The sequence below is a fragment of the Trichoplusia ni genome, chromosome 12 (assembly GCF_003590095.1).
Source record: "Trichoplusia ni isolate ovarian cell line Hi5 chromosome 12, tn1, whole genome shotgun sequence".
Taxonomy (NCBI): domain Eukaryota; kingdom Metazoa; phylum Arthropoda; class Insecta; order Lepidoptera; family Noctuidae; genus Trichoplusia; species Trichoplusia ni.
Genome location: NC_039489.1, coordinates 3,847,182 through 3,874,787, shown reverse-complemented (window position 1 = coordinate 3,874,787; position 27,606 = coordinate 3,847,182). Strand labels below are relative to the sequence as shown.

At 36.4% G+C, this 27,606-nt stretch overlaps 2 protein-coding genes across 2 annotated transcripts in view; one reads left to right on the top strand and one right to left on the bottom strand.

The window, feature by feature from the left end:
* Positions 1-688: 688 nt before the first annotated feature.
* On the top strand, positions 689-9,739 carry LOC113499183 (titin-like). Its single transcript, XM_026879554.1, has 7 exons — positions 689-4,453; positions 4,529-4,740; positions 5,033-5,240; positions 7,593-7,711; positions 8,169-8,347; positions 8,727-8,836; positions 9,257-9,739. Exons 1-7 carry the CDS (start codon positions 763-765, stop codon positions 9,553-9,555), a joined length of 4,818 nt encoding a protein of 1,605 aa, XP_026735355.1. The 5' UTR covers positions 689-762; the 3' UTR covers positions 9,556-9,739.
* A 1,025-nt stretch (positions 9,740-10,764) lies between these two features.
* The window catches only part of LOC113499184 (hyaluronidase-1-like), a 32,053-nt gene continuing 15,211 nt past the window's right edge, over positions 10,765-27,606 (bottom strand). Inside the window, exons 2-7 of the mRNA XM_026879556.1 lie at positions 20,937-21,265; positions 17,855-17,994; positions 15,494-15,669; positions 14,867-15,056; positions 13,923-14,436; positions 10,765-13,726 (exon numbers count right to left, since the gene is read on the bottom strand). Of these exons, the coding sequence (XP_026735357.1) occupies positions 13,059-13,726; positions 13,923-14,436; positions 14,867-15,056; positions 15,494-15,669; positions 17,855-17,994; positions 20,937-21,265 (2,017 nt within the window). The 3' untranslated portion in view covers positions 10,765-13,058. The remainder of the gene's footprint in view (positions 13,727-13,922; positions 14,437-14,866; positions 15,057-15,493; positions 15,670-17,854; positions 17,995-20,936; positions 21,266-27,606) is intronic.

The window sequence follows — 27,606 nt, the reverse complement described above, 5'->3', positions numbered from 1 at the left end:
TATCGTCGTTAACTATGGGTCCAATTTAAATAATACTTCAGTGTTTAATTACCTCATTGATTGAGGAAGGCTATAGGATACATACTATCACGCTAATGTCAACAGGAGCAGAGGAGCAATGAGAAATGTTACAAGAACACTAAGAAATTAGCACTTTTGTGAGGTGGTTGGTCAATGGTTAAAGTAAAAATTAAGTATGGCGGAATTGTTCCCCTTAAAAATTACAAAATAATGATAGTAAACTCATGTTATAATACAATACCTTCATCATTTTTACGTTATAAAAGTATGCGTAATTGCATCCAACGAAACAATGCTCGCTATTTCGGTATCCAAAACAATACAATTAATATTACTTTGTAATTTATTAGACATGATTGATCGTTCTCATTTTCTTTTGTTGATCTCAAACGTCAATATGTCAAATTGTCAAATGATCGGAGTATCGAAAATCAATTGGAATATATTTCGCGTATTTATAGAACGTCTCTACGTAACATATACATGCACTTTTGGCACCAGTCTCTTCCTTATGACTGGGAGCATGCACAATTTTAAAACTAGAACAAATAAAACAATACTTTAAGCAATACAAAATAAAGCTCAAACTCCTGTGTTCCATAACCAACTGACATTTAGTAATTTCAGGTGGACATTTGTGACTAGAAATGCGGCCCAACATATCGGTCAGATAAAATCTGTATTTAGAAGCTCAGTCACTCCGATTTCCCCGTAAAAGTTAGTCGTGAATCCCTTGCGGAAATGAATAAAAAGGGGAAACATAAAAAAGGGAAAGTTCCTAATCCGAGTCCTTCGCAGGATGAGAAAGAGGTGCCTAGTGGGGATAAAATTGAGGAGTTGGTGATTGGTGATAAAAAAGAAGATGTGCCGACTGTTAGTGATAATGTCCAAATCCCGGAAGAAAAAGTTGAAAGTGCCCCCGAGAGAGTGCCGGAAATTGTGAGTGAAAATATCAAACCCGCTATCGAAACGAAGGATGAAGATTCACCGAAAAAACCTAAACGGAACAGAGGTAAGAAGAAAAAAGGCAAAGATGACGACTTCGATGATTTCGAAGAAATATCCAAAGAAGGTGATAAAGAGCAACCTCCGGAGAAATCTGATGTTCCAGAAGAAGACAAACCAGAAGATTTACTTCCAATAACACCGACAACTCGTAAAAAGAAGAATAAAAAGAAAAATGCAGAACAGAAATCTGAAGAACCTATTCCGCCCGAAGAAGAAGTTCAAAATCTTCCTTCTGAAATTAAACAAGAAGAGAAAGAAGATGCTAAACAGGAGTTTCTAAAAACAGAATCAGTAGAGCCAGAAGTAAAACCAGCGAAAAAGAAGAAAAACAAAAAGAAGCGTAACGATTCAGAACGGTCTGACAAAGAAGAAATTTCATGTACTTCTGCTTTCCAGAAGATTCTGGACGATAAAGACGAAACTGTAGAACCCAAAGTAGAAGAAAAAGGTCAGGATAATATTATTTCATTGGAAGCTACGCAGCCAGAAGTGAGTAAATTAGAGATAAAATCTGATCAACCAACACCTGCTAAGCTTGAAGAGCAGGACAAAGAAGCACCTATGCTGGACGGCAAAGGTAAAAAGAAGAACAAGAAAGATAAAAAACAAACTCAAAAGCCCGAAGAAAGCCCGAAGATAGATAAACCTATTGCAGAACATACTTTACCATCAGTAGATGTAGAAAAACCCCAACAAGAAATAACTCCACAATCAATACAAGAAATTGCTGTGGCTGCTCAAGAAGATATGCCTAAAGAAACTGCCTTAACAGAAGCACCTAAACCACTTGACAAAGAGAGTCCAAAGCCTAAAGCGAAAATTGCAAAGCCTGTAGAAAAGAAGCGTAAGGGAAAACAAGAAATGCAAGAACCTTTGTTGCCAGAAACAAGTATTTCCGAACTTATTCCAGAAACAATGAAAATTGAAGAAGTACCGAGTCGAGCGCCAATAATTGAACGAACTGAACAAGAAGTGCCTGTACAAGAGAAAGATGTGAAAATTGAGGCTGAGACGCCGTTGCCCGATATTACAGATATTCCTTTACTACCCCCTGATGAAGATGAAAAACTAATTGCTCAAGAGTTCGAGTTGCTCGCAGAGAAAGCAATGGGTAAAAAAAGGAAAAAGGCTTCTAAAATGCCAAAATCACTTGATATACAAGAACAAAAGAGTCCAGACATTAAACAATCAGATGTAAAAGAAGATGTTTTGAAGGAGCCATTACCTGTTATCAGTGAAATATTAACACCGCAAGCGGAACAACTAGGTTTTAATATTGTGAGTGAAAAATGTGAAAGACCAACAACGCCGATACCAAAGGTTGAAGCAAAAGAAATTATTAAACCTCCTGAACAAGCTGAATTTCAAGGAAAAGTATTGTTAACCCCTGAAAATGTAGCTGAAGAAAAGGAATTCACCAAAGAAGATACACAAAAGACTGATGATAAACAGAAGACTGATAAAGGAAAAAAACGAAAAAAATCTCCTAAGCCTCCAAAAAGGACAGATACGCAAATTGAAGAGTTGTCTGTCTCTCCAAAACCTGAAGAAGTTCTTAAAGAAACTAGTACACCCGAGGAAACTACCCAACAAAGTTTGTCAGAAAGTATTGACGCTTCTAATATAACAAAGATGTATGATATAGAAATCAGTAGCATCAAACCAGGTGAGCCTGAATTAACCCCATCCGATGCAGTCCCAGATATAACTTATCCACGTGCTACAAGTCAACAGCTAATCGATCCTAACAACAACACTGTTATAAGGGAAATATTTCCAGTACAGCCAGTGACGCTAGGATCCATACTCACACCTGACATTAAAGCACCTGCTAATATTGATTCGAGTATTAAGTCCCCTGAAACAGCAAAATCCACGGAGGCTTCACCCCCGAGAGAAGAGAAAACAGATCTGAAATCAAAGATGATGGAAGTTAATCAAGATATGGAGGAATTAAGACTATCTATAGAAAGGTCTTTAGCTGAACTAACATCGATAGAGAAAAGCGAGGATACTCTTGAAAAACAATTTGAAGCAACCAAACAACAATCAGAACGAATTTCTAATATTTTATTTGACACACCGCCAGTGTCCAGTGTTTGTCAAGATGTCGATAAAAAGACTGATACTAAAGAAAGTTCCATTATACCATTAGGAGTGGCTGAAATTACACCAGCACCCGAAGAAACGAGTAAACCGGCCATGGCTACATTACAACAGATTATGGCCGAAGAAAAAAAGACTGCGGCAGATCAAAGCAAAAAGTCATCAAAGAAGCAGAAAAAACACGAAGTAAAAGCGGATAAAAAGCCAGACAATTTGTTTATACCTTTTATTGATGAACCACCAGTGGAACCTACGGCTATAGTAAAAGAAAAGTCTGTAGAACCTCAGCCAGTTGATACTTCATTTACTGCTAAAAAAACTTTGACTGAAGAACAAAAGATTATCGAAAGACCCAAAAGTCCCATTCCATTACCAGCACCGGAAATAAAGCCATCTGCAGTAGCGACACCTGAAAACGTTAAGGACGATGAAAAAGAATTAAAAGCAAAAGAGCAAATTATAGAATCACCAGCAGACGTACCCCCAGTGTGTCCTGCAAGGAAAGATCAGAAAGGGAAAAATAAGAAGAAGAAAGGCAAGCAAGAAACTCCAATGACGGCCACACCACAGAGTAGCAGCACATCAAGTACATCAACAACTACACAATCTCAGACAACACAAGAGCCAAAGAAGGAAGAAAAGACTGAGTCCAAAACTGAAAATAAAAGTGATAATCAAAACAAAGGTGAAACAAAACAAAAGGGAAAACAACAGTCAGGTGGCTTAGATTCTACAACCCAAGAAGACATTCATTCAGACTATGAACCGATTGAAAATTTTGAAGATGCCCTAACGTCAAGCGTTGATGACGTAAACAAAACCTTTGAAATCATAGTCAAGGAATCTCAGGAACAAAATAACCCAAAAATTAACATAATAGCACCGGATGAAGAAAAAAAAACTGTTTCGCCGCCAAAAAACTTGCTAAGTCACCACGATATTCCTGTACCATCGAATAGAAGGGATTACAAAAAGGAAAAAGATAAAATACCAAATGAAATCACTGCCAAAGTAAAGATAAAAGATTCTGTGGAAGTTGAAAGGAAACAGTCCAAGAATACCCAGACGAACAATAAAATGAAAGACTTTAGTAAGGATTATAAGATTAATGATAATGATGATTTTGTTTACAAGTATAGTTTTAGGAAAGTTTTTCTTCAGAGCGCTTGTCATGTTTGTAAGAAGGCTTTGAGTGGATGTCGCGTTCCTTGTAGTTTTTGCAACTTGCTGTTCTACTGCAGTAATAAGCATAAGGATGAAGATTGGCCGCAGCATCAGGCGTTGTGCTTCGCTGTCTCAACCATCGTTCACCTGAAGGGTGAGCTATCAGAGACCTCTTAGTTTGGTATCAAGAATTTACTACTTTTAAATGATCATATAATGTTCTTAACAGATCAAAAACACATCTACGCCGACGCAAAGAACCTGACCGGGCATGACTACCGTCTGATCAGGATGCAGATGATAGTTTCATGTGAGAAGGTGCTGAAGCGAAGGTTGGTGCCGTGGGAGCAGGAGGCCCTACTATACCCGAGGGTCTGCGCCCACGTGCCTTGCAGGGAGTGGAGGCAGAACAAGCTGAGCGACTGCCAGGAGTGCGGACAGGTGAGTCAACTTCTGGAGATACGGCAGGAAACCAACAAAGGATATGCTTAGTTTATTGACTCACATCAAGTTCTCTGTTTTTCATAAGCCGAATTCAGTTGAAGAATTAAGAGACCTCTGATTGGCAAAAACGTCGATTGCAACATCAATAAAGTTTATAGGATATACCGTGAAAAAGTTTTTGGTTACTCTAGTTTTTATGGCGCAGGATAACAGTTTACTCTCTACCAAAAAATCTAATCCTAGTTTGTCTACAGCTCTTTCAAAACTAACGCAATTATTTCGACCACAGATGTCGTATTGCTCGGACAACGCTGACCACTTTCCCAACACTCACGCCCGCTGGTGCAAGTCCTACTCCCTGTATGAGAAGCTGGTGAGCTACCAGCAGACCCAGGGCCGGTTGGAGCCGAAGCTCCCCACCAGAGTTTTGAAGGAACCGCAGCAAATCCCGGAGAAGATTAATGAGGTCCTCGCGTCCATGTATGAGGAGAAAATTGGTGAGTTTGTACACAAAAGAGTTATAGATATGACCAAAAAATATAGTATTTGGAAAAACAAACTTTGGATATAATCACTCAATTCATAGAATGAGTCTTTAGTAAAATTTTGGGATGAGAGAGTAAATTAATATTTATATATCGTATTGGCGTCCTTGGTACAGTAAAAATCACAAGATTTAAAAAAAAAAACTATAAATAATCGTATTTTTCGCTATTACCCTAACATACTCAGATATCTCTTGATACGCCTATCCTTACCCTGGGAATACCGATTCAATTCTCCACATGTTTTGCATCAAACAGAACACAATAATTACAAAGCATGAATTCTAAAAGAGAAAATAGAAAGGGGTGCAAAATAAAGAGTAAAAAAAGATTCAAATTTTATTCATCGTCGGTAGCTGAGGGTGGCACAGCCCTCTTTGACCTAGATTTTTGTATAATGAAGTCAGCCCCTTTAGAGGGGCCAATATGATTTGCAATTTTGCAAATCACTACTGCAACTGAGTGATTCTGATTAAAAATGAGAGTGGGCTCATGTTTCTGACGTTGAAATTAATAATTCCTTTTGTGTGTGAGATGGTACTCTGATTTCATTTAGCTGAAACTTTTAAACTTGATTATTACAGATTAGAATCAACAGCCAGATTAAATGTGTTACTACGAGTATGTTTCATTTTAACATTCCGCTTAGTGTAATTGTGAAAATCACGGTTTTGTTTGTGTTAAATATATGTAGACTAATACATAGCGCATACTGCTAATATATTTTGCAATTATGTACACAAGTTTGTTACCCTTAGAAAGATGCAAAGTTTTGCTAAAGTCATAATAACATATGTTCGGATTTTTTTTTTCAAATTATTTTTAAGATTTCTGCCTCTTACGATTTTTTACTTGGTTAACACATTCTAGAGGTTATTTTTGTGCTATGATCTCAGCTTCAAAATATGTATCATTATTGCCACCAAACAAATCAAGCGCAGAATTATTGCAGTTCTAAAATAACAAGGAAACTAAACACAAATATATTTCACCGAAACATATTCATGTGGAGCAGTAAATCTCATTTATCATGGCAATATATCTATGTGCGTTATTTGTTACTTGGGCACTGTTCTATTTGAGAAAATATCTTGAAATCGGGAGTTGAGACACAAACCTATTTACAACTGACTTCATAAAGAAGAGAGTTCTCAATTCGCCTCTATTTTGTTTTTTATGCTTGGTACCTCAGTACTTCGGAGTGGATGAATCGTTTTTTTTCAATCCTTTTTTATTTAACATTAAATAGCTGCCATGTGGTTCTATAAAATCATCAAGTTTGAACCAGTTTTCGTTTGAAGTAATTTGTGCATATTTGTTCTTATAAAAATATTCTTATCAAAAACTTAAGTTTGCACGTTAGAATCGAATACATCAGTTCATCTTTCCAATATTCGTAATGAAAGTCGTCGGAAATAAAAACCATGAAGAAAAATATAAATTTCAAAAAGTATTTATATCTTTTGAGCAAAACGGTGGCCGAACTAAACTAAAATAGAGAAACCAAAAATACCACTTTACATTTCACTTTTTCCCTTTAAAAGCATGCACCCAAGTTGAAATTAAAATAACTAATGACTACTGGATTATTCATGATGTACCTTCTCCCAACATTGTACATGCTAACAAGCTCTTGACATTCACTTATTATGCACTTAATTATCTTCGTTTTATGTAAATCTTAGTGAACAAGGGTTAATTCCTCAATGGAGAGCCAGAGCGAATCCACTTGACTTAGTTTCCTAACTTTAAAGAATTTTTGACTTTAAGTTCTTTGAGTTGGAGTTGAATTTGCTTTGAAGTATGTGTGATTGTATTTGCATTCTTTTGATGCGTTTCGCTTCTGCGTCGCGGTCGTTGGGAATTGATTCTTTGAAATCGAAGCTGGTAGGTAATAATATTAAAGTTTAACATTAAATAGTACTTATTACTCTAGTGCCTTAAGTGACAAGTTATGGGATGGATTACTAAATATCGGTACGGGTGTAGGCTAAATAGCACCTTCAAAAACAAAATTGTGTCGTGCTAATGTTATCCTTTCTTTATCCGAATGATCTACCTGTATTTAAGGCCTATTTTTCTTTTTTTTATGAAAACCATATCTTATACGTATATAAAAAACATTTAATAAAAACATATAACAGTTAATATGGGTACACAATAAACATTATACTATTACATTATTTACAAAGCGTCAAAAAATACATCTTCACTCCTTCCAAAGTCGAGCGAAGAAGGCCCTACCTGTAGAGTATATCTTTAAAATTGTATATTCTTTATTAAAATTTAAATTGTTCGTCCCAGATATGAATGACATCCAATACGCAGCCCTCACACAGCTGGCCACTGCGCCGCTGACAGCCGCGTATTGCTATCAACTGTGTAAGAACAAGCTTGGGACTCTCTCTAACGGCGTGTTTAAGGTAAGGCTAAGAAACATGTCGTTTAACATATGAAATAGAAGTCCATTAAATGGAGAGGAGATAAGAACATGTTTCTTGGTAACCTCAAATTCTATGAAGTTATTTAAAAGTTTTAATTTCGAGATGATTGATAATTTTGTGTTTGAAATGAAAAACTCTGTACTAATTGTAACAATTCAACCCAACCCCTTTGATATGAGCTTTAAAAATAACTATCAAGCTCCCACATTTAAGCAAAGAAATTAAATTTTACTAATTTTATAGACGAGAAAGTTTGTATATAAGGATGTTTGGATGGATTTAGACAAAACATGGTACATAGATTGTTTAAAACCAAGATTATCACAGAGGGTAGTTTTTATCAATGTGTCCCGAGGGATCATTATCGGTCATCATTGTTATGTCCCGCGGCATCAGCTAGTAAAAAAAGTTCTAAAAACTCGCTTATCTTTTTCAGTCGAACTCCTTCACTATCCACGTGGTGGGTGCTGAGCTGCAGTTCGAAGCCGACGCCCTCAACAAGTGGGAAGTCTTCTTCCTCCACCTTAGACCAGACCTACAGGAGCTGAGGGTCGTGCTCATCAACTATAACTTGAACCCTTCGAACTTACCATTGGAATTGTTGGGGAAGATCAAGTAACAATGGACTTTATTTCTTTGAATGGAAAATTTGAAATCAAGTGTTTGTAGTTGTTACCATAGTTTTTGGATCCGTATTATTTTTTTCATAATACACTTACTTTTTCATCCACAATTGGGTCTTAATAGGGAGTGAAACTGAGAGCGTCAAAACTTCCGTTAAAATGTGTTAAAAACTGAATGTCAAATTATTTCGATAGTATTTCATTATCAAAAGCGAACCCTGATAAAATTGCATTGGAAATAAAACAGAATATACTCTTAGTTTGCTCTTCATCGTAATAATACCATCTCTTTCTTGTAGTATTGTTTGGATCATTAGGCACGCATGGATCTAGGTTTTGCTATCCTATGATAACAGCCATTATTTTCCTAGGTTGTGTGAGAACTGTCGTCAGAACAAGCGCCGCGTTGTCTTCAGCTTCCAAGACAAGAGGACGTATGCCGAGTACAAGGCTAGCGAGGACTTCTCCCATCCTGATATTGGTAAGATCATGTCAAACTAGAGCTATAAAGACTCATATATAGAAATCAAAACTTATATAAATATGATATTATATATTATATATCCTGCTCATAAGCAAAATCAATCCGTGCGTAGATGTTTAAAGAATTCAGAGTCAAAAACATATTTCTTGATTTATATTAGTGTTTCTTCATTTACGCATGAGAAAACGTCAATATATAATGGCAAGGCATCAGTTCGCCTAAAAATTCTGTCTGATCGCCAAGTTATTTGTTCATACGTTTTGGCATGTGAATTTCTTACTTGTGAAAAATGTCAATTCAATTTCCTGATGCCATTCGAGACAGCAAATAAATTAATAATTGGGCTTGGATACCAAGCTACCAAGTTACCAAGAGATAACCATTTGAACTATAGACATACATATTTACTATTTGCAGTATGTGCCTTCAACCCCAGCATCCAAAGATCCTCAGTGTACAACGGAAAGGATCCCTGGCCTTCAACTATCAACGTCGTCCTCAAACTGAAGATTCCCTTCATCATCACCGGATACACCATCACCGAGCTTCACAAAGACTGCATCAGGATCAAGGAGTGTTCCGAATCTGGTTACAACTTCATCGCCGAGCCCAAGTACAACAATTTCGCCAGCGTCAGGCCCGATAGGAACTTTATCTCTGATGATGAGATGCCTTTACTCTTCAAGAACTACTGTTTTGCCGTCATTAGCGGTTGATTTTGGACACGTTAGGCGTATTAGAGTGCGTTGGGTACTTCTAGTTGTATTGGCATGTTCTAGTAGATTTGTTATATCTTAAGGATTTGTTTCGTTTATGTATTCAGTTTGTTAGTTAATTTCTGTGTGTTTCTTAATGTTTGTATCAATTTTTTGTCTTAATAAAGCATGTGAATTGAGGATTTTAAAGTTTTTTTATTGATTAGCAATGGGTACAAACTTTTGACATAAGTAACGTGAAATAATATAAATCTTTTAGTAGAACAAGAAATCAGTTCAGAGGTTGTGCGGACTTTTTTCAAGATTTCGGTACTAAATTAACTTATCTATGGATCTTACAATTTATTTCAAATGAGAGCATTATTTTATACACTAAAGGGCCAACTACCCAAATGTTTCAATCATACCTAGGTACTTGCCACATCGTATCTGACCTTGCTTGGCGTACAGTGCACGTATGTGACTATCATTTCCAGACAGTTTGATTAATTCTAAAAACAGTATACAATTTTTAAAATAACTGTATAGATTTCAATGTTTCATCAAATGCAGGTAACACGATAATACTTTATCAATGTCCAACACACTTGGTATTTAAGTATGTCTATTTAAGTGCATAGCGCCGGCGACTGTCTGGCTCGCCTGCCAAGCGTTGACACAAGAATGCCAGCTCTCCCGGAAGGAAAGACTTCGGTTGCACTCGCGTTGCCGACGGCTTCGGGCCAGGAATAGAAAGAGATGTCACAAGTAGGTTTGCCAATGACGTGTAAATGATGTTGTTTTGTTTTTGTTGGTAAAGAATATTTCTATTGTTTTAGAAATGAGGCTACACTTAATTCTCAATACTCAATACTTTATTGCATTCCACAATGTAGGCTTAGGTGGTAAACATGTCGCAGGTTATACCTTTGATCAGGTGAATGATTTTTTTAGACAATTTCAGTAAATTAAGTATGGATTTGAATAGAAATAAGGTAAGAGGATGAACAAGGAAATTATGGATGGATTGTATTAAAGACGATATGGGTGCCCAGAGTGTTTCTTTTGAGATGACGTCATATAGAAAAGTATGGAATAATTGGGATAAGGGCAAGGAATGATGATGAGTAGACTTGTATTTGATCAAAATGAAAGTATAAAGATAAACTTTATAAGAGATCTCATAGTTTTTAATGTTGGACACGGCAATGAGAAGTAAAACTACACAAATTTCATAAAATATATCTATATTCTTATCAATGACAAGATTGACAATATTCACAAAAAATATAACAAAATTATACTAAAACATATCACAGATAAAATGATTAGTCACAAATGTACACAGCTAACGACTGACGCTTTATTTATATAGAAGAAATAGCACATACGATGGGCACAAGTGGGCTTCGTGTGATTGTCTGCGCCATCGTAGCTCTCAAACGGATTGACTAAATTTGATTTTGCTTTTTTATTTCAAAATGTCATTTAGTCGAGAGATTAACCTGTTTAGTTAAGTTAGTTAAAATGAACGCTGACACAAAATGGTGATAGTAAGAAGACATGTATTAAAGAAATTTATTTTATAGATACAATAACATAAATGTCACAGAATAAACTGGCTTCCAGACAAGGCAAGCGATAACTGTGATACAAATCGCTCAACTGCCTGGAAAAAACATTTCCATACTTCATTTCCATATGTTGGAACGATTCGGTCAAGGTTAAGAGCTAGAGACATATCACTTTGTCTAGCGAATAGACGACAGACTGTTTACGTCTCAGTTTTTAAGTCTCTATTATAAAAAATCTTCAATTTATTTAGGTCAATAAATTTACTGCGAAAAAGGTGGACTGCATGAATAACCGAGTGGTTGAACCTACAGTGCGCGACGTGTCGCGGGTTTCCGGCTTTATTCTGAGCATCTGAACCCCCCAAGGCACAATGATTAAATTCCTTATACGGGAGTTCTTTTAAAACAATAAAAAATGTGTAGAGATTAATTTGATTACCGTAAGAAGTGAAATTTTTTTTTTCTTCACAGATCGTACACTTTACACTCCCGATTGTGAAAACCTGCTTCGTTAAATTATTTTAGGAATATTATTCTTGTCGCTAATGATCTGTTTAAATACCTATTGCACCTATTGCAATACTGCCAGTGGACAACACCAGTGCCCGGACTCTAAAGTAAATTTTCTTTGATGCCGTCGAATACGTTTAACATCGGTTAAAAATAGTTTTTTGAACCAAGAGCTCTAAAACCAACATAAGGCTTAATTTGACACATAACGTAATTTTTTCTTAAAGTATTTACGGTTTTTTAAATATTTTTTTACATTCCTCAAAATTCAATAGGTATTCAAACAAGGAGTTTGACAATTTAACGACACATGTTCAAATTCATCATCATAATCAGTTGAAAAACGTCAGTCATTAGCCGCCACCTCAACAATTCCCAAACAAAACGCACAGACATTTGGTGATGGAGTAGAAATAGAACAAGGAACACGCAATCGGCTTACTGGTGATAGCTCTGGAGACAGACCCCAACACCTAGACATAAACACAGTTGTAGATAACGAGACAACAGCAAGCGAAGATGAAGGAGTGTTAGAACGAGTAGAGTTAGTTGCAGACAGTACGTAAGTGCCAGTAGTTAGTAAAGATAGTAATCTTTATGTTAGTGGGAATAAGATCGAAAATATGGCAAGTGCTGATTAAAGAATGTGAAGCTCATGTTGAGACTGAAATTAAGTTACCAGATGATCCCGTAAAATACGACAAATACTATGAATTCAGTATTTAAAATTGTCAAAAAAATACACTGATGCGATATTCACTGATGTAGTGATCTGATTTTCTCCATTTACTTAACACTGGAATTGTGACAGACGTGCAATAGTGATTATAATATCATGTTTAAATGCTAACTAAAATAACCTTATCTTTTCTCAAAATTACTTTCTATTATTTAAAAAAAATATCTTTTCGACCTTATTCTAAGCATATTAGTACAATTAATAGTAAAAACAACAATAAATTTAAAGAATGCTGTTACAAAAAGTGCTAAATTAGATGTTATTACAGCACAAAACTTAATAAATAAAAATAAGTAACAATACAAGCAAATTAAGTACAACAAAATGCAGGATTAAATGGTGAAACAAAATCAATTAAATTAACAAAATTAGTAAATCTTTTATTAGTAACAACTATCTACTAATGAGACAGACTCATTGGGCTTGAGTAGTAAATGCATGAACTTCGGCATAGAGATGATATAAAATAGGAATACTAATGATTGGCCATTCATTTTTACGACCGCATCAAAACACAATACTTTGCTTAGTGACTCTCTCAAACGCCTACTGGTCTCTATAATCCTCTAAGCAATACCAAACAGGGCATCTACAGTATCAAATTCTAACTGATTTCTTTCTTGAATAGATCTAGTTATTTTTCCAAATATTTTAGTAGATAGTTGTCGAAAACATAAAATTAAAACAACAGTTAACAAACCTTAAACAACGGAAACAACAACCTGTTCAGTTAGCACCGGCGCCACGGTCGTACCATCACCATTAGTACCCTTGGTACTATCAATACTATTAGTGACATCTGTCGAGATCTCCGCTCCTAACGTAGGATAAATTGTACTAGATTCTTCTGTATTCGAGCTGACTGCTTCAATTGTACTCGTTATACTATCATCTGCTCTTAGACTAGTACTTTCAGTTTTGTAGTCTTCCGTACTTTGTGTAGTACTAGATTCTACTGTACTTCGTGTAACGTTATCATCTATAGTACTACTTTGATCAGTACTTGTATTGTCTAAATTATTTTCAGTTGTACTTGTGGTATCGTTATTAAGCTCTATTGTACTAACTTCTAATGTAGAAGTACCTTTTGTACTCTCAGTATAAGTACTGGGTTCTGGTGTATTTGTACCATAAGTACTGCTTTCTTCTGCACTAATACTAAGAGTTGTTTTTTCTTCTTCTTTAGGAGTAGTACTAGTATCTTCTGTATTTACACTTGTGGTACTACTCTCTGTTGTTTGTGTAGTGCTAGTTCCTTCTGTACGTATAGAGCTGGTTTCACCGTAGTCGTTACCATCATAGAAGTCTTTTCCAGTGCCGTCACCTGTCGTATCGTATTCATACATTTCTTCATCTGTTGTGGTTGGTTCTGAAAACATGACATGGATAATAGGTGATGCATTATATGTTTTTGTAAATATAAAAATAACAAATTAAGTTGATTGGTTGATTCGAAACATCACAAAACTTAACTGAATCATTTTAAAACAAGCCGCTATCAAATGAACGTCCTTTTAAAATAAGGGTTTGGTGTAACTAGTTTTTAATCTATGTAGTATTCTTACCAGTAACTACGACTTTAGTAACATTTTTGAAAGGATCTTCAGTAACCAGCGCAACAGGAGCTTCACTAGTAGTACTATTATCACCCGTAACAGTCTTGTTCACTTTATGCTTATCACAGCCATCGACGCAATAATTAGCAATCTTATTTAAAATCATATCAACTAGAATACTCTCTGTGTCTGTATCTAGAACCGTGGTTTCATTTTTATCTTTTAGTTCTTGAGTAACCATATGTTCTATATTTTGCGTGTAATTCACTGGTGGGATCCAAGTGTATTCTGGATCATATTGTGATTCATTGTTAAAAATAAGGTTGTATGTTTCTTCTACTTCTTCATCTTGTCTCACGATGGGTTTAGTGTATTTGGCTACAGCAGGTCCTAAGATGTTTGTGACGTAATCTTTAAGATTGTTACATTTGGCGACCGTGTTGACGTCACTGGAGCTACCCCAGATTATGAAGCCGGAGGCGTTTGATTTGTAAAACGTGCTGAGAGCCAATTTTAATTCAGTCTGAAAAAAGAGGAATTGAGTTGAACAAACTTGGAACGTTTAGTTTAATGTTATTTTAACTAAAATATAAAAAAAATCTCCAAATTGCCGATTTGGTGTCTAGGTAATCTTTGATAGCTGCTTCTGTGTCTTGCTGATTTTTATAAATTAAAAAAATAAAGGATGTTAATACAGAAAATAATAAATGAAGGTAAATGTGATAAGTACTTCTGATAACTATTTATTATGTTATTCATATCTGACACAAGAGGGCGGTGCCAACGGGTGCGAGTTGCTGAGTCGATCTTTTTCAGGCACCAACAATCAGCTTAAAATTTTAAAATGACCCTGTCAATTGATTGAATATACCTCATAATATACATTACTTTTGATGGCTTAACCTTACAATCAAGTCACGCTACTTATAGGCCTTGTTGAAGAATGATCATACCTCATTAAAGAAGCCGGCGTCTCTATACCGGTACCAGAAGTAGGGCAGTATGGGAGTGCGCGGCGCGCGCAGCCGCGCGGCCTCGCGCACGCGGCCCCGGATGAGCGCGGCCAGCTGCCCCGCCGACATGGATGACGAGCTGTACACCGACGGCAGGAGCACTGTGCTCTCCTTCCACAACCAGCTTATACTGGAAATGTTTTCCGTAAACCGTTATATTTTTGTCACATTGTCATATACCTCATCATAATATGCTCCTTTGCACGTCTAATATGTAGCGCCTGCCATCGACTTTCTTTGAATAGTCAGTACAATGTGACCTAGGATAGGATACGTGTCCTCGAAACTGGGTTTTATTAATTCACACATTCCTTCCATCTCTCTAGCTTGGATTTGAATTTCCGCGTATTAAGCAGTTATTGTGTATTGTTTACCACCCAAATAACATGAATGAACACCAAACGCGCAAAAAAATACTTTCCCAGATGTATTCATGTCCAAAACCAAATAAAATTCTACAAAAAATGAATTCAGCTGAACGGTTTCAAAAATGTTTCTCCCATGACAACATTTCTTGAGCTTCAAAGAAGATAACAATTATACTCGAAATTATCTGGCATCACTCACGCATTATTCTCCTGCGGCACTTTATCAGCGCACGCCTCCTGCCTGTTGTTGTCCGCCATGTTGAAGCAGTACGGGAACCCGTAGTACCCCCACAACGCGAGCGGACGCATCTTCTTCGCTAATGCTATGGTCGCCTGCATGAAGTCGCGGCCAGACTTCTCGAAACGACGCTTCGCCTGGAATCGGAAATACGATTGTTTTATTTGTATTATTTACTTTGAATGGAATAACGTCATTATACTGAGGTAGTTTGAGTCCATTGCTGGGCATCAACTTACAGTATTGAGCCCGGTCAGCTACTTTTTGCGTCTATGGAAGTTTAAAGCACTTTTTGCAGGTATAAAAGTTTGAATGGGAAGTATAGCCAAATACGGGAACATTAATCGCCGTTGAAATATCGTGCTACATCTCTTTCATGTGTAAATTAGTGACACATAGAAGTGATATTCAATTTCTTTCATTAGGTTTAAGAACGATGGGCTATTTGAGCTTCTACGAATTGTAACTAATTTTCTTTTATGGCCACTGATGACACACGAAACAAAAAATGGTAAATTTATTTCCCGAACTTCAAATTTAACTCTTCGACAATTGTTTCACCATCCTAATGAAAATATATAGGTCGGAGAGCAATTTAAATTGCTGGAACATACCAATGCGAGCAGTACCACACGTCGTCACATAGTTCATGGAATCCTAGCTGTGAGAAGAGGAAGTGCAGTGTCCATTATAATTAGACCGCGGCGGTGCGACTCAGTGATTAGTCAAGGATTATGCAATGTGCAAGCGGGGATCAAATGGAATGAGGAATTTAGGAATTTGTCTTTTATGTTCTATTGGTACTTAAAGATATGTGAAAGTTTTTGATTTTTCCAGGCTGATAGAAGGCAGAAAAGTGATTTTTTTATCAGTTTATATTTACATCGAGATTTAATGGCAGTAGATAAAATTGTAGTTTATGGAGCTTTAAATGTGTTTTCTTTTGTAAGTCAATCTATTTATACTTGTTACTTGGTGTTAAAACAATTTGAGAGGAGTTGACGCTTTTTAAAGAGGCTTTTATCTGGGCATTTTTAAGTGCAGTAAGCAGCTTTTTAATTAAATTACTTTCAATCAAAAACTCCTTATGTTCATAAGATAATCAATCAAAAAAGTTAATAAAATTACAGTTTTTGCCTCCTTACTGTGTTGCAGTTTGCAGGCGGTCAGAGCTAATTAAAAACATACCAGATTGACAGATTGATGACAGTCCGGTGCCGATCGACCTGAATACCTCCTGTTGACAGCTGATGGATGAGTGCGGTGTAAATAAAGAATACTACGAAAGTTTTATTCTTATTCATCATAATATGTGGTTGAACTTTGATGTGACTGAGCTCGTATCTATGTATGTGTTATAGATTTTATTGAGAAAAGAGAAGAGATATACGTTTTTGGGCTATTATCAAAAGTAACATTTAAGTAACACGCAATTAAATAAACTTATACAAATAATAAAATTATTTTAATGTACTTTTTGGCTTAAGTTGGAAGGCAATTTACCTTGATGTTATTTAAAATAAAACAAAATACTCTTCGCGGTGTAAAACTCCCTTATATCGCTTTTGCGCAAGGAAAACTTATTTCAAGAAAAATAAAAACACAATTTCAATATTATTTCAACTTCTACAGCATTTCTTTTTAATTCTTTGTGTCTTTGGAACAAAAAATCAATCATTTTCGGATGGTCCCTTGTCATAATTGAAGAAATAGTTTACTCCAAAATGCTCTGTGACAACTAGAATCCCACATTCAGCACAAACATTAACCGGTAGGTATAGCACACCATTCCCGTCAACAGATTTATCACGACGCGGTTTCCTCTAACATTGGTAGTTTCCACTCCGGCGTATAATTTTAATTGGCACCAGAACAATTACGTAACTCGGGATTGCTCCATCGTATCTCGTTAATTGGGACGCGGACTAATTGAAGGGCCGATGTGTTGCCCGCGTGATGATTTCATTGTTAAAGCTGTTGTTTGAGGAAGTTTCGTTGATTTTAAATGGTGTGGTGAAATAGGTGATCTGGTTATAATAATATCGCAGGCGTTCCTCAAACATTCTAACCAGATGCACGAATACACCTAGACTAGGAGCAAGAATTTGTGGGTCACAGTGAACCACCTTAATATTCTGCAGTGATCGAATAAACAAAACCTCGTGCAAAGTAATAATTAGGGTAGTAAGGTATACCACTGCATCCATGCTTTCCAATTTTGAGCAATTCATATCATCGTTAACATTCGAGTCTGACGAGATAGGTCTTCATCATCATTGCCAGGTTGCATGTTAAATGAAAGTAATGTCTAGAACCTCTCACCTCTTCCTCAATCCACTGCTTCTTCCACCACCAGTGCCTCTTCTTCTCAATCTCGTACGACACGTCCTTGTAGGGCGTCAGCGTACCGAAGTTCTGCCGAAGCACCGGCCGCCATGACTCGAAGTCTATGATGCCTATACCTGAAATTATTAAATTAAAATCATAAGTGATATAGGAACAAGGTTAAATTACTTTTGGTAATAAATTAATGGTGCCTTGCGAGTTTATCGTGGTTAAAAAGTATGTGAGTACATATTAACCCAAGATCTGTTTGTTATCTTATAAATTGATTGAAAGAGGACAAATCAAATCATAAGTGTAAGTTTCTTTTATTTTGATGTTGTTTGAAAGTGCCAGAAGTTAAGTCTTTGAAAGTAGGATAAAAGAAGTTCGAGGTATATTTCAATTCGAACCAATCTTCCGACTTTAAAATAATACTGTAAGCTTTTATATTAGCGTAGTGTTCAGAATCCAGCAACTAACTAATAAACGACAAAAAAAAAAAACGATTTGAAAAAAAAGAAGATTAACCTTTGCCTAAGCAGACCCGTCACATGACATCTGACTATAATTCATCTTAAAATGTAGTATCATATACCAGAGATTAAAGTGCAATCTGTAAATCATTTTACAACTGTAAAAGGTGACATGTCGACAACATTTTATTGCTCCCGAAATAGCTATCTCTACTTGAATTATCCATATTAATGCAGCTTAATAACATATTAAAATTAAACTGCATTTTACGACCACATAATAATCTCATGTCAGCTATTACTATTTGCTTTTCGAATTACTTTATTTGCAGTTTTAAGATTTCATCTGGATTTGTTTAATTGTTTAAGACTTAGGTGCGATGATATTTAATGAAGCTCTTATATCAGAGTTTAATTTATGACATGTTTAAGAAGATGAGATGGCTTTGTGTAGTTTTAATGGCTTTTAGTTTAAATACTTTTATTGTACTGCAATGATATATTACTGGTGTTAAATAATTATGATTTATGTTTGATTAATTTCAGGGACAAAAGGTCAATGTCTTAGGAGTGAAGGAGGAAATGTTGGGTTTATCATTATTGTATTATATTACTGATTTCACTGTTGCTAAGCGGGATCGGACTTTTTATATAAAAGATAACATTTAGTTCTTTTGGCTCGCTTTTCCTTTATTTAACTTAAACCGCCTCCTTTTTTAACCGTTTGTTATTAGTAGGCATTACTGTTTGCAGTGGAAAGATATCGTCAAGAAACATAAACAATTCTGAAATCTCTGTCATGCTATTTCCTTTTCAACATGAGAATTGTACACATCTGCCTGTCTTCTACATTTTTAATTAAATCGCAGTTATGATAAAATCCAATTTACTTTTCTCTTAACATAATATTACAGTTCACTTGCTTCATTTATTTTTTAAACATCAAGTTTTGCTGCACGCTGCACCGATAATTTCCAGCCTTGCGCAAAAGTAATTACATTATGCCTTGGTTCGCCCCTCTAGGACAGCGTCAAGGGCTGTTTATAGATCCAATATGGCAGCCTGCTCACTATTTATGTCATTTAGATACAGTAGAGATAAATATGATGATGGTGAATTCTTAGAGTAATTTTCAAATTGATTATTTTTATAGATGTCAAAAAAGGTTGAGAGGTGGACGCATTGATACTGAAATATTGTTATTTTTTCTTTTAGCAAAACGACATATTTCTGTTTTTTTTTAGTCTAAACACCTTTCTCTATTTATCTTCATGTCGAAGAAAGAAAGGGAAGAAAATGTTAAATATCAATCCCTCAACTGGTCAAAAGGTTCAGAATTTTATTTTCTGCTTATAAATGAAAATGATTTTTTAATTTTTCTTTTTCCCTGTATATTTTTTTTCGCTGGACAATGATGCGTCTTGTATGCTGTTTTTAAACATTGATATGACATTCCATACGTTATTTTCTCTTTCAAATATTACAAAAATATTATATTAAATATTTTCAATATATTAATTATTAGTAAAAACAAAGTTCGTCACTACTGTTAACGCCGTGTGTGGTATTTTAATGTTTCGATGTCGAAGAGTTCCGTGAAAATATTCAGATTGCGACATTGTGTCATACGTTGAGTGAATTCTAATAATGGTTTTATTAGTAAGTCGAATAACACTTGAATTTTATTTTTTTGTATCACCATCATTTTGATAAATGATGGAACTATATTACTAAGGCGATGCTGTCTGTCCATCTGTCTGTCACCAGGCTGCGTCACATGAACCGTAATAGCAGCAAAAGGAAAATCTTTGTAAAGCGACGGTTTTTAGGTACGATCATATATTTGGGGAAAACAAATTATTTTTGTAATAGGATACTTATTTGCACGGAACGCACTTTACTAGTTTTTTTTTTTAATATATTGTAGTATTTGGCCAATGTTTAATTAACGTAAAATAGGTTAATTAGCCCGCATCAAATAAAGTTTTAATTATAGAGTTCTAGGTAACCTATTTAATAACTCTAATTATTCCGGGGTCACCCGCATACATTGAGACTAGTGCTCATACGGAAAGCCTTGATAGCCTAGGAAGTTAACACCAGGACCTTGATCCAGGTCTTCGGCGGTTATTATAGGTAATGCATATAGAACCTGCACCATTATCTTTTGATAATGATAATATATAGACCAATGTCCACTACGACTACTAGTATCGTAAGATACCCATCAGCTGCCCGGGACATATTATTGGTCAGAAGCGTGTGAGCAAACTTCAGCGAAACAAGTAACTGCTAAAGACTACACAAGGGATGCAAATAATACTGCACTTATAGCCGAGTGGTTGCACGACACCAAGCCCACTGTGCGCGACGTGTCACACACGGGTTCGATACCTGCGTGGGACAAGCATTAGTGTGACCCATGAATGCTTGTTCTGAGTCTGGGTGTCTTTGTGCACGTGATTTGAATGTTTATGAAACACCCTGCTACACAGGGATTAAATTCTTTACGGCGGGAGTGGTTTTCCAAAAACAAAAGAAAATAGTACGAACAAAGACAAAACCTATTAATAATGTCAAATAAGGTAAAGTCAAAAAGCACTCACCATTAAAATTCCTATCGGGCACACTCTGTTCGAGAACATTCTGGAATGTATTCAGATGTACGATCAGATCCCCTTCTTGGGGCACTCCACCATTTCTGTACTTAATCTCCCCGGTCGTGCTGTTCTCTAGCAAAGCGGGGAATGCTCCCGGGTCATACAGTATGGCGATCTTGTCCCCTCTGAAGCTGTCCCCGGTGTTCTGTATGATGCCGTAGGTATCCAGGTCGTCGAAGGGAATCTTCTTCGATGTGCACTGCATGGTGGGCACGTTCCAGTATACTTTGAACTCCTTTGTGGAGGTTCGTTCTGGCATTTGGACGACGTAGTAACTGGAACAAGGAGGGGTGGTTTAGTGAATGGTTTTGAATAATCCTAGGTCGGGAATTTTGCCGTTATAGAACAGAGAGAGTACTAAGGAAAATTAACGCTCTCACTTCAACAATAGCATTGATAGGCGGGACAAAAGATTTTAGTTTTATGAGATCAAAACGATGGATGGAAATCGCTATTTGTGTCAGAAATTTAATGAGTGACCATTTTTTTTTAATTCGTCTCGTCCTACCAGTCAATATATATGGAGTCTCACGTAACTGAAATGTAAAATACTTTAATCTCTATGAAAAAATCCATTGCATCTTAAAGTCATATACATTCATATAAAAATCGATTTTAAGAGCTTTTAATTTAGATAAATATTAGGAAATTGCTGCATGAAATCCAATCTATTAATTATATACCGAAATAATTCCTTGCTAATAAATCAACCATAAGAATATACAAATCATATTTCTGACCCGTGCTTGTACCCATTACCAAAACAAGACTGTCGCCATTGAGAAAGCAGGACAACGCGCTTCATTAAACGTAAACCCGTCTCACTCCTACAACAATATCCATTCTGCTTGTTCTGCTAATTACATAATCGTAAAACAATTGAACGAGGAAATTCGAGACCGTACAGCTTACAATAAAACGCAAATAAGCAACAGCAACTGTTCATTCATCCGCCTTATTTACGTTACCGTTGAGTCATGACCTACTCATTATTAATTGATAAATATTGATATTATTACACACAGACCTAGTTTTTGTTTGTTTGTATTTGCTGTTTTAATATAAATGTTGTAATTGTAAACTGTTGAGAACATATTGTTATTTAGTTTAGATATGAAACATTTGTTGGATTGTTACGGCATCTTTTATTTTATACCAGCAATACTTGACTTTGATTAGGCCATATAAATGTGATGATTTAATTTTTTACAGAAACTTGTTTTTTTAAAGGGAACTATAATAAATAAATGCGGACAACATCACATGCATTGTTCTGAACCCAAAGTAAGTTGCTAAAGCACTTGTGTTATGGAATTCAGATACAACGGAGGTACCACAAACACCCAGACCCGAGACAATGTAGAAATGTGAATTTTTACATTGACCCGACCGGGGATCGAACCCGGGAACTCAGAGCTAGCGACACCTTGAAACCGGTGCGTACGCCACTCGACCACGGAGGTCGTCATATGTTTTAACAGACAAATGGTTCATTCATTTATCTCTGGATGACTTTGTACACATGATTTGTATGTTTGTGAAACTCCCCGGGATACAAAGTTTAATTTCCTTGCGGCTTGAGGCGCTTTAGAAAAATACAATAGCTATTCTATGTTTGCGAAATATGAGTATTACAGGGTGTCACAAATGATTTAGGGTCGCCATATTCAGGCACAGGCCAAGCAAAATTAAAACATAACATATCGGGGCCTTTATAGTACTGCATCGTAATATTTTTTAAATTTATGAATTTATCAGTCATTCGTAAAATCTTTTTAGCCTCAACCAAACTCGCGTGCTAAAACTAGTATAATACAATGTCAACGGCCGATAAAATTGTATGGTAGCTACAGTGTGACCTAGTTGTTATCAATTATTTAATAAGGTACCTATTAGTGGTGCGGTTCAATAATTATGCAGTTAAAGTTCACAAGCAGGTTGTATAGTTCAAGGCAGTATTGAGGAGGTTCTGATGGACGTAAATATTGAAGAACCTATTGTCTCTTTATATTCATTAAGTCATTTAATCTTTGTGTCGTGAGGAATTTCACAAGACACATGTACAAAGACATCCAGGCTCAAGACAAGAGTTTTCTAAACCACAAGGGTTCGACATCGTCGTGCTCAGTTAGTTTGGCGTGGTGATATGAACCACTACGCTATCCATGCAGGCGAACTTAGCTAATTGACTAAGTATATATACTAGTACTGTAATTAACAAACAAAAAACTCATGCTTTCACCACCATACATTATTTTAAAGTATATGAAAGAGAAAGCACTACTGCGTAGTGCGTACTAGGCATAGAGCGCCCGCAGTCGGTGTATGAAGGATTGCAACGCATTGCCATACACCGACACACAACCGCGGATGACGTAGCACGGCGGTTCAGGTTTAGTCAGTAAGAGACTGACACTACCTGCCCCCCGAGGAAGCAGGTGTCCATGTGCATTCCCCCAACTTTCAAAAAAGGCGTAGAGAGCCACGTTATCTCCCTTCCAAGACTAAAATCGCCTTACTTCATTAACTGGTGACTTGCCCCCAGTCATTTGTCACTGTTTGAACAATTATTCAACTTGTCATCCAGTTATCAGTCTGACTAATATCCGGTTTTGATTTAAATAAATTATCCTCAAAAATTAAATGGAACGCTGCCTTGTCAACACAGTATCCACAGTTCTTTTGCAAATTAATTTAATTCTTCGATAGTAATCTAATAGTTAACGCTAAACCATATTATTATTTTCAAAGTAGATTCAGTGTACCGGATAAAATTGTTATTATTTAGTAAAACAGTGATAAATTGAATAAACAATATAAATCGTAAATTTTCAAGAAGTGCATTCTCATTGACATTAATGTGCAAGGTGCACAGGATTCGCACGGTTGTGTAGTGAGCATAAGCGCTAAAGCGCCGTGCACCAGACGCCCGCGCAGTGATCGTCAGTGCTACCAACGCTTAGCAAATACACCGCACGTTTGCGTTCCAGGTACAAATTGACTATACTTTTGAGCAACGATAATAGTGCTGTGTAAATTAGTAAGTTTTTAAAATGATGCGTTCACCAAGTCGACCGCAGTGTTCAGGTTGTCACAGCAAAATTAAGAACAAAGATTTAATGAAATGCTGTCAATGTTCTAAAACATACGATCTCAAATGTGCTAAAGTATCGAAAAATCGCTACGACTTAATGATGAACGAACACAGGCAAACTTGGAAATGCTGTACATGCCATAATACTGAGGGCACAACATCATACAATACACCTATTTCAACACCTTCCTCTCCGTTGACTCAGCAACAAGACGACGAGAATGTAACATTTCGCCGAAATACAGGGATCGAACGTGAACTCTGTGATGTTTCACATGGCTCAGGCGGACTTGTGACTCAAGAGGTATTGCGCGACATCATAAGAGATGAAATTGGGATTGCATTCAAGACTGCGATTGGTAAACTTGTTGCGGAACAGCTTGCTAACATAAATGAAAACATTAATAGCTTTGATAAGTCTCTTTCATTTAACAATACACTTTTAGAGGAAATGAAGAAAAAACTTGATGAAAAGGTGCAGATCATAGAAAAGCTGGAGAAGGAAAATATTGAGCTACGTTCTACAGTTACTGACTTGTCGACAAGACTAAATACCGTCGAACAAAATATGAGGGAGTGCAATGTCGAGATAAATGGAATACCCGAAAATCGGTCTGAAAACCTACCTAGCGTTATGTTGCAGCTCGGTCAATCTGTGGAATGTCCTATTACTAAAGATGACATACAACACGTCACACGTGTCGCTAAACTTAATAAAGACAGTGATCGCCCAAAAGCGGTAGTGCTTAAATTACGAACCCGATTGATGCGTGACACCTTGCTCGCTGCCGTCTCTAAATTCAACAAAGGACATGTAGATGACAAGCTGTCAACCAGACATCTCGGAATAGGTGGTAAACGTGAACCCATATTTGTATCCGAGCACTTAAGCCCTCATAACAAACACCTACATGCAGCAACGAGACAAAAGGCCAGGGAGGCAGAATTCAAATTCGTCTGGGTTCGTGATGGTCGAATTTACGCTAAGAAAAATGAGACAAGCCAAGCAATATACGTTCGCAGCTTAGAGACTTTGGCATTACTTAAATAGATTAAAGCTATCTTAGAATGGTCACAAGAAGTAAATATATCATTCGATAATCTTGACATCTACTACCAGAATCTGCGTGGTATACGTACGAAGACTACTGAAGTGTACAATAGCATTCTACTTTGTAACCACCATATTATTACGTTTAGCGAAACTTGGCTAAATTCAAATATACTAGACAGTGAAATCATAGATAGTCGATATGTTGTCTACCGCAGAGACCGAGATCTATCTCAAACTTCCAAAACTGATGGAGGCGGTGTCTTAGTTGCCGTATCACGATCAATTCCATCGTACAGGTCGCATGAGTGGGAAAGCGACTGTGAGGATATGTGGATCTGTCTGGATGTCATGCAGAATAACAAACGTTCAAAAATTGCAATTTGTGTTGTCTATTTACCGCCGCCTATTAAGACAGACAATCTTAGCGCCTTTATGGATAATGTAAATAAGATAACTGACTTAGTTGACAGCATCTGTCTGATAGGTGATTTTAATTTAAGTGCAATTAATTGGACCAAAGATGATAGCCTATCTTATTTAATTCCTAACAATAATGATATTTCAAATGCAGATAATTATAATACTCGTCTAGCTTCTATATTCACTGATTTTATAAATATGACAGGATTACAACAATATAACTCTATTGCCAATCATAACAACAAAATATTGGATTTAGTATTGACTAATATAAGTTGTAAAGTAGCTAAAGCTGATAAACTTAGTAAAATTGATCCTTATCACCCTCCACTTCAAATATTGTTAGACCTTAAACCCGTCCCTAGATTAAGTAGTGTCCCCAGAACGGATTTTAATTTTTATAAAGCCGACTATAACAAAGTTTCTTGCAGCCTGAGTAGCGTCGATTGGTCGAGAGTGTTTGATTGTTGTAGAAATGTTGACGACATGGTTTTAAAATTTTACGACGAAATTGGCATAATTATTAACGAGCATGTTCCTAGACGCAAGCCTAGGAGTTGCAGATATCCTGTCTGGTTTACGCGTGACTTGATTAGGTTGTTAAAACAAAAGGATAAATTAAGACATAAATGTCGCAAATTTAACAATCCCAGAGATAGACTTGAATATGAGAATCTTAGAAAAATAGGCGACAGACTTCTGCGAGATTGTTACAAAAGTTACATAAGTGCCATAGAAAGTAGTTTAAAAAAGAATCCTAAAGCCTTTTGGAGTTTCATAAAACACAAAAAAACCCCTTCCAGTAAGCTACCCTCAGTAATGCATAACGACAACAAGCAATACTCATCAAGTGGTTCTGATATTGCCAATCTGTTTGCGAATCATTTCAGTTTGGTCTATACGAGAGTTGGAAGCGTTGCACTGCCTCCAAATTGTTCTGACGATAACTCTGAGACATCTTTAACATGCTCTAAATTAGCCTATTTACGTTTTCAAGAGAAAGATGTTCTAAATTGCTTAAAACGACTAAATTCTAACAAAGGGGCTGGCCCCGATGGAATCTCACCTTATTTCATTAAAAAGTGCGCTTTACAACTTACCTATCCACTAAAGGAAATATTCAATAAGTCCCTTGAAAGTGGTCTCTTTCCCAACTTATGGAAACGCGCTCGCATCGTCCCTATTTTAAAGAAAGGTGATAATAGCAACGTTAGAAATTATCGACCTATATCCATACTATCTACCTTTTCAAAAGTTTTTGAGAGTATCCTGTGTCCTGTACTAACGAAGCACACTCGATCGCAAATAGGGATTGAACAGCATGGCTTCCAGGAGAAAAAATCTGTTATTACAAATCTCGTCTCGTATATAACTCCTATTATGGAGGCAATTGATAGTAATAAACAAGTAGACTCAGTCTACACTGACTTTGCCAGCGCATTTGACCTCGTGAACCATAAAATACTAATTTCTAAACTACAGAACCAATACAGTATATGTGGTTCAATACTAAAATGGTTTGAATCATACTTAGATAATCGCCAGCAGTCGGTAGTGCTCAGCGGCTTCGAGTCTAAGTCATATATTGCCACTTCTGGAGTGCCACAAGGATCGCATTTGGGGCCGATTTTGTTTTTGTTATTTATAAACGACATTACTCATCATGTTCGCTATTGTCGCTGTTTCCTATTTGCTGACGATATGAAAATTTCGAAGCAGATTGACTCCTCAGAGGACATGAAACTTATACAGGCTGACTTAGACAGTATTTATGAATGGTGTCGTATTAATGGGATGATGCTAAATGCCTTAAAATGTCAACATGTGCGTTTTACAAGAAAGAGAAAGGTAATAGAGACGTGGTTTCATATCAACCACGAAAAAATTGAACTGGTTTCACAAGTCCGTGACCTTGGAGTAATTCTTGACTCAAAGTTAAGCTTCATCCCACAGTACGATAACATAGTCAGCAGGGCTGCTAAAATGATGGGGTTCATTAAACGTAACACCAAGGGCTTTAGGAGTATGGTCTCCAAAATAGTTCTATT

What these genes read in the sequence shown, in the direction of transcription:
- LOC113499183 (XM_026879554.1), top strand. Translation starts at nt 763, where the DNA reads ATGAATAAAAAGGGGAAACATAAAAAAGGGAAAGTTCCTAATCCGAGT. An exon ending in CATGTATGAGGAGAAAATTG is followed by an intron (nt 5,241 to 7,592) that starts GTGAGTTTGTAC and finishes TGTTCGTCCCAG; the next exon opens with ATATGAATGACATCCAATAC. An exon ending in GAATTGTTGGGGAAGATCAA is followed by an intron (nt 8,348 to 8,726) that starts GTAACAATGGAC and finishes TTATTTTCCTAG; the next exon opens with GTTGTGTGAGAACTGTCGTC.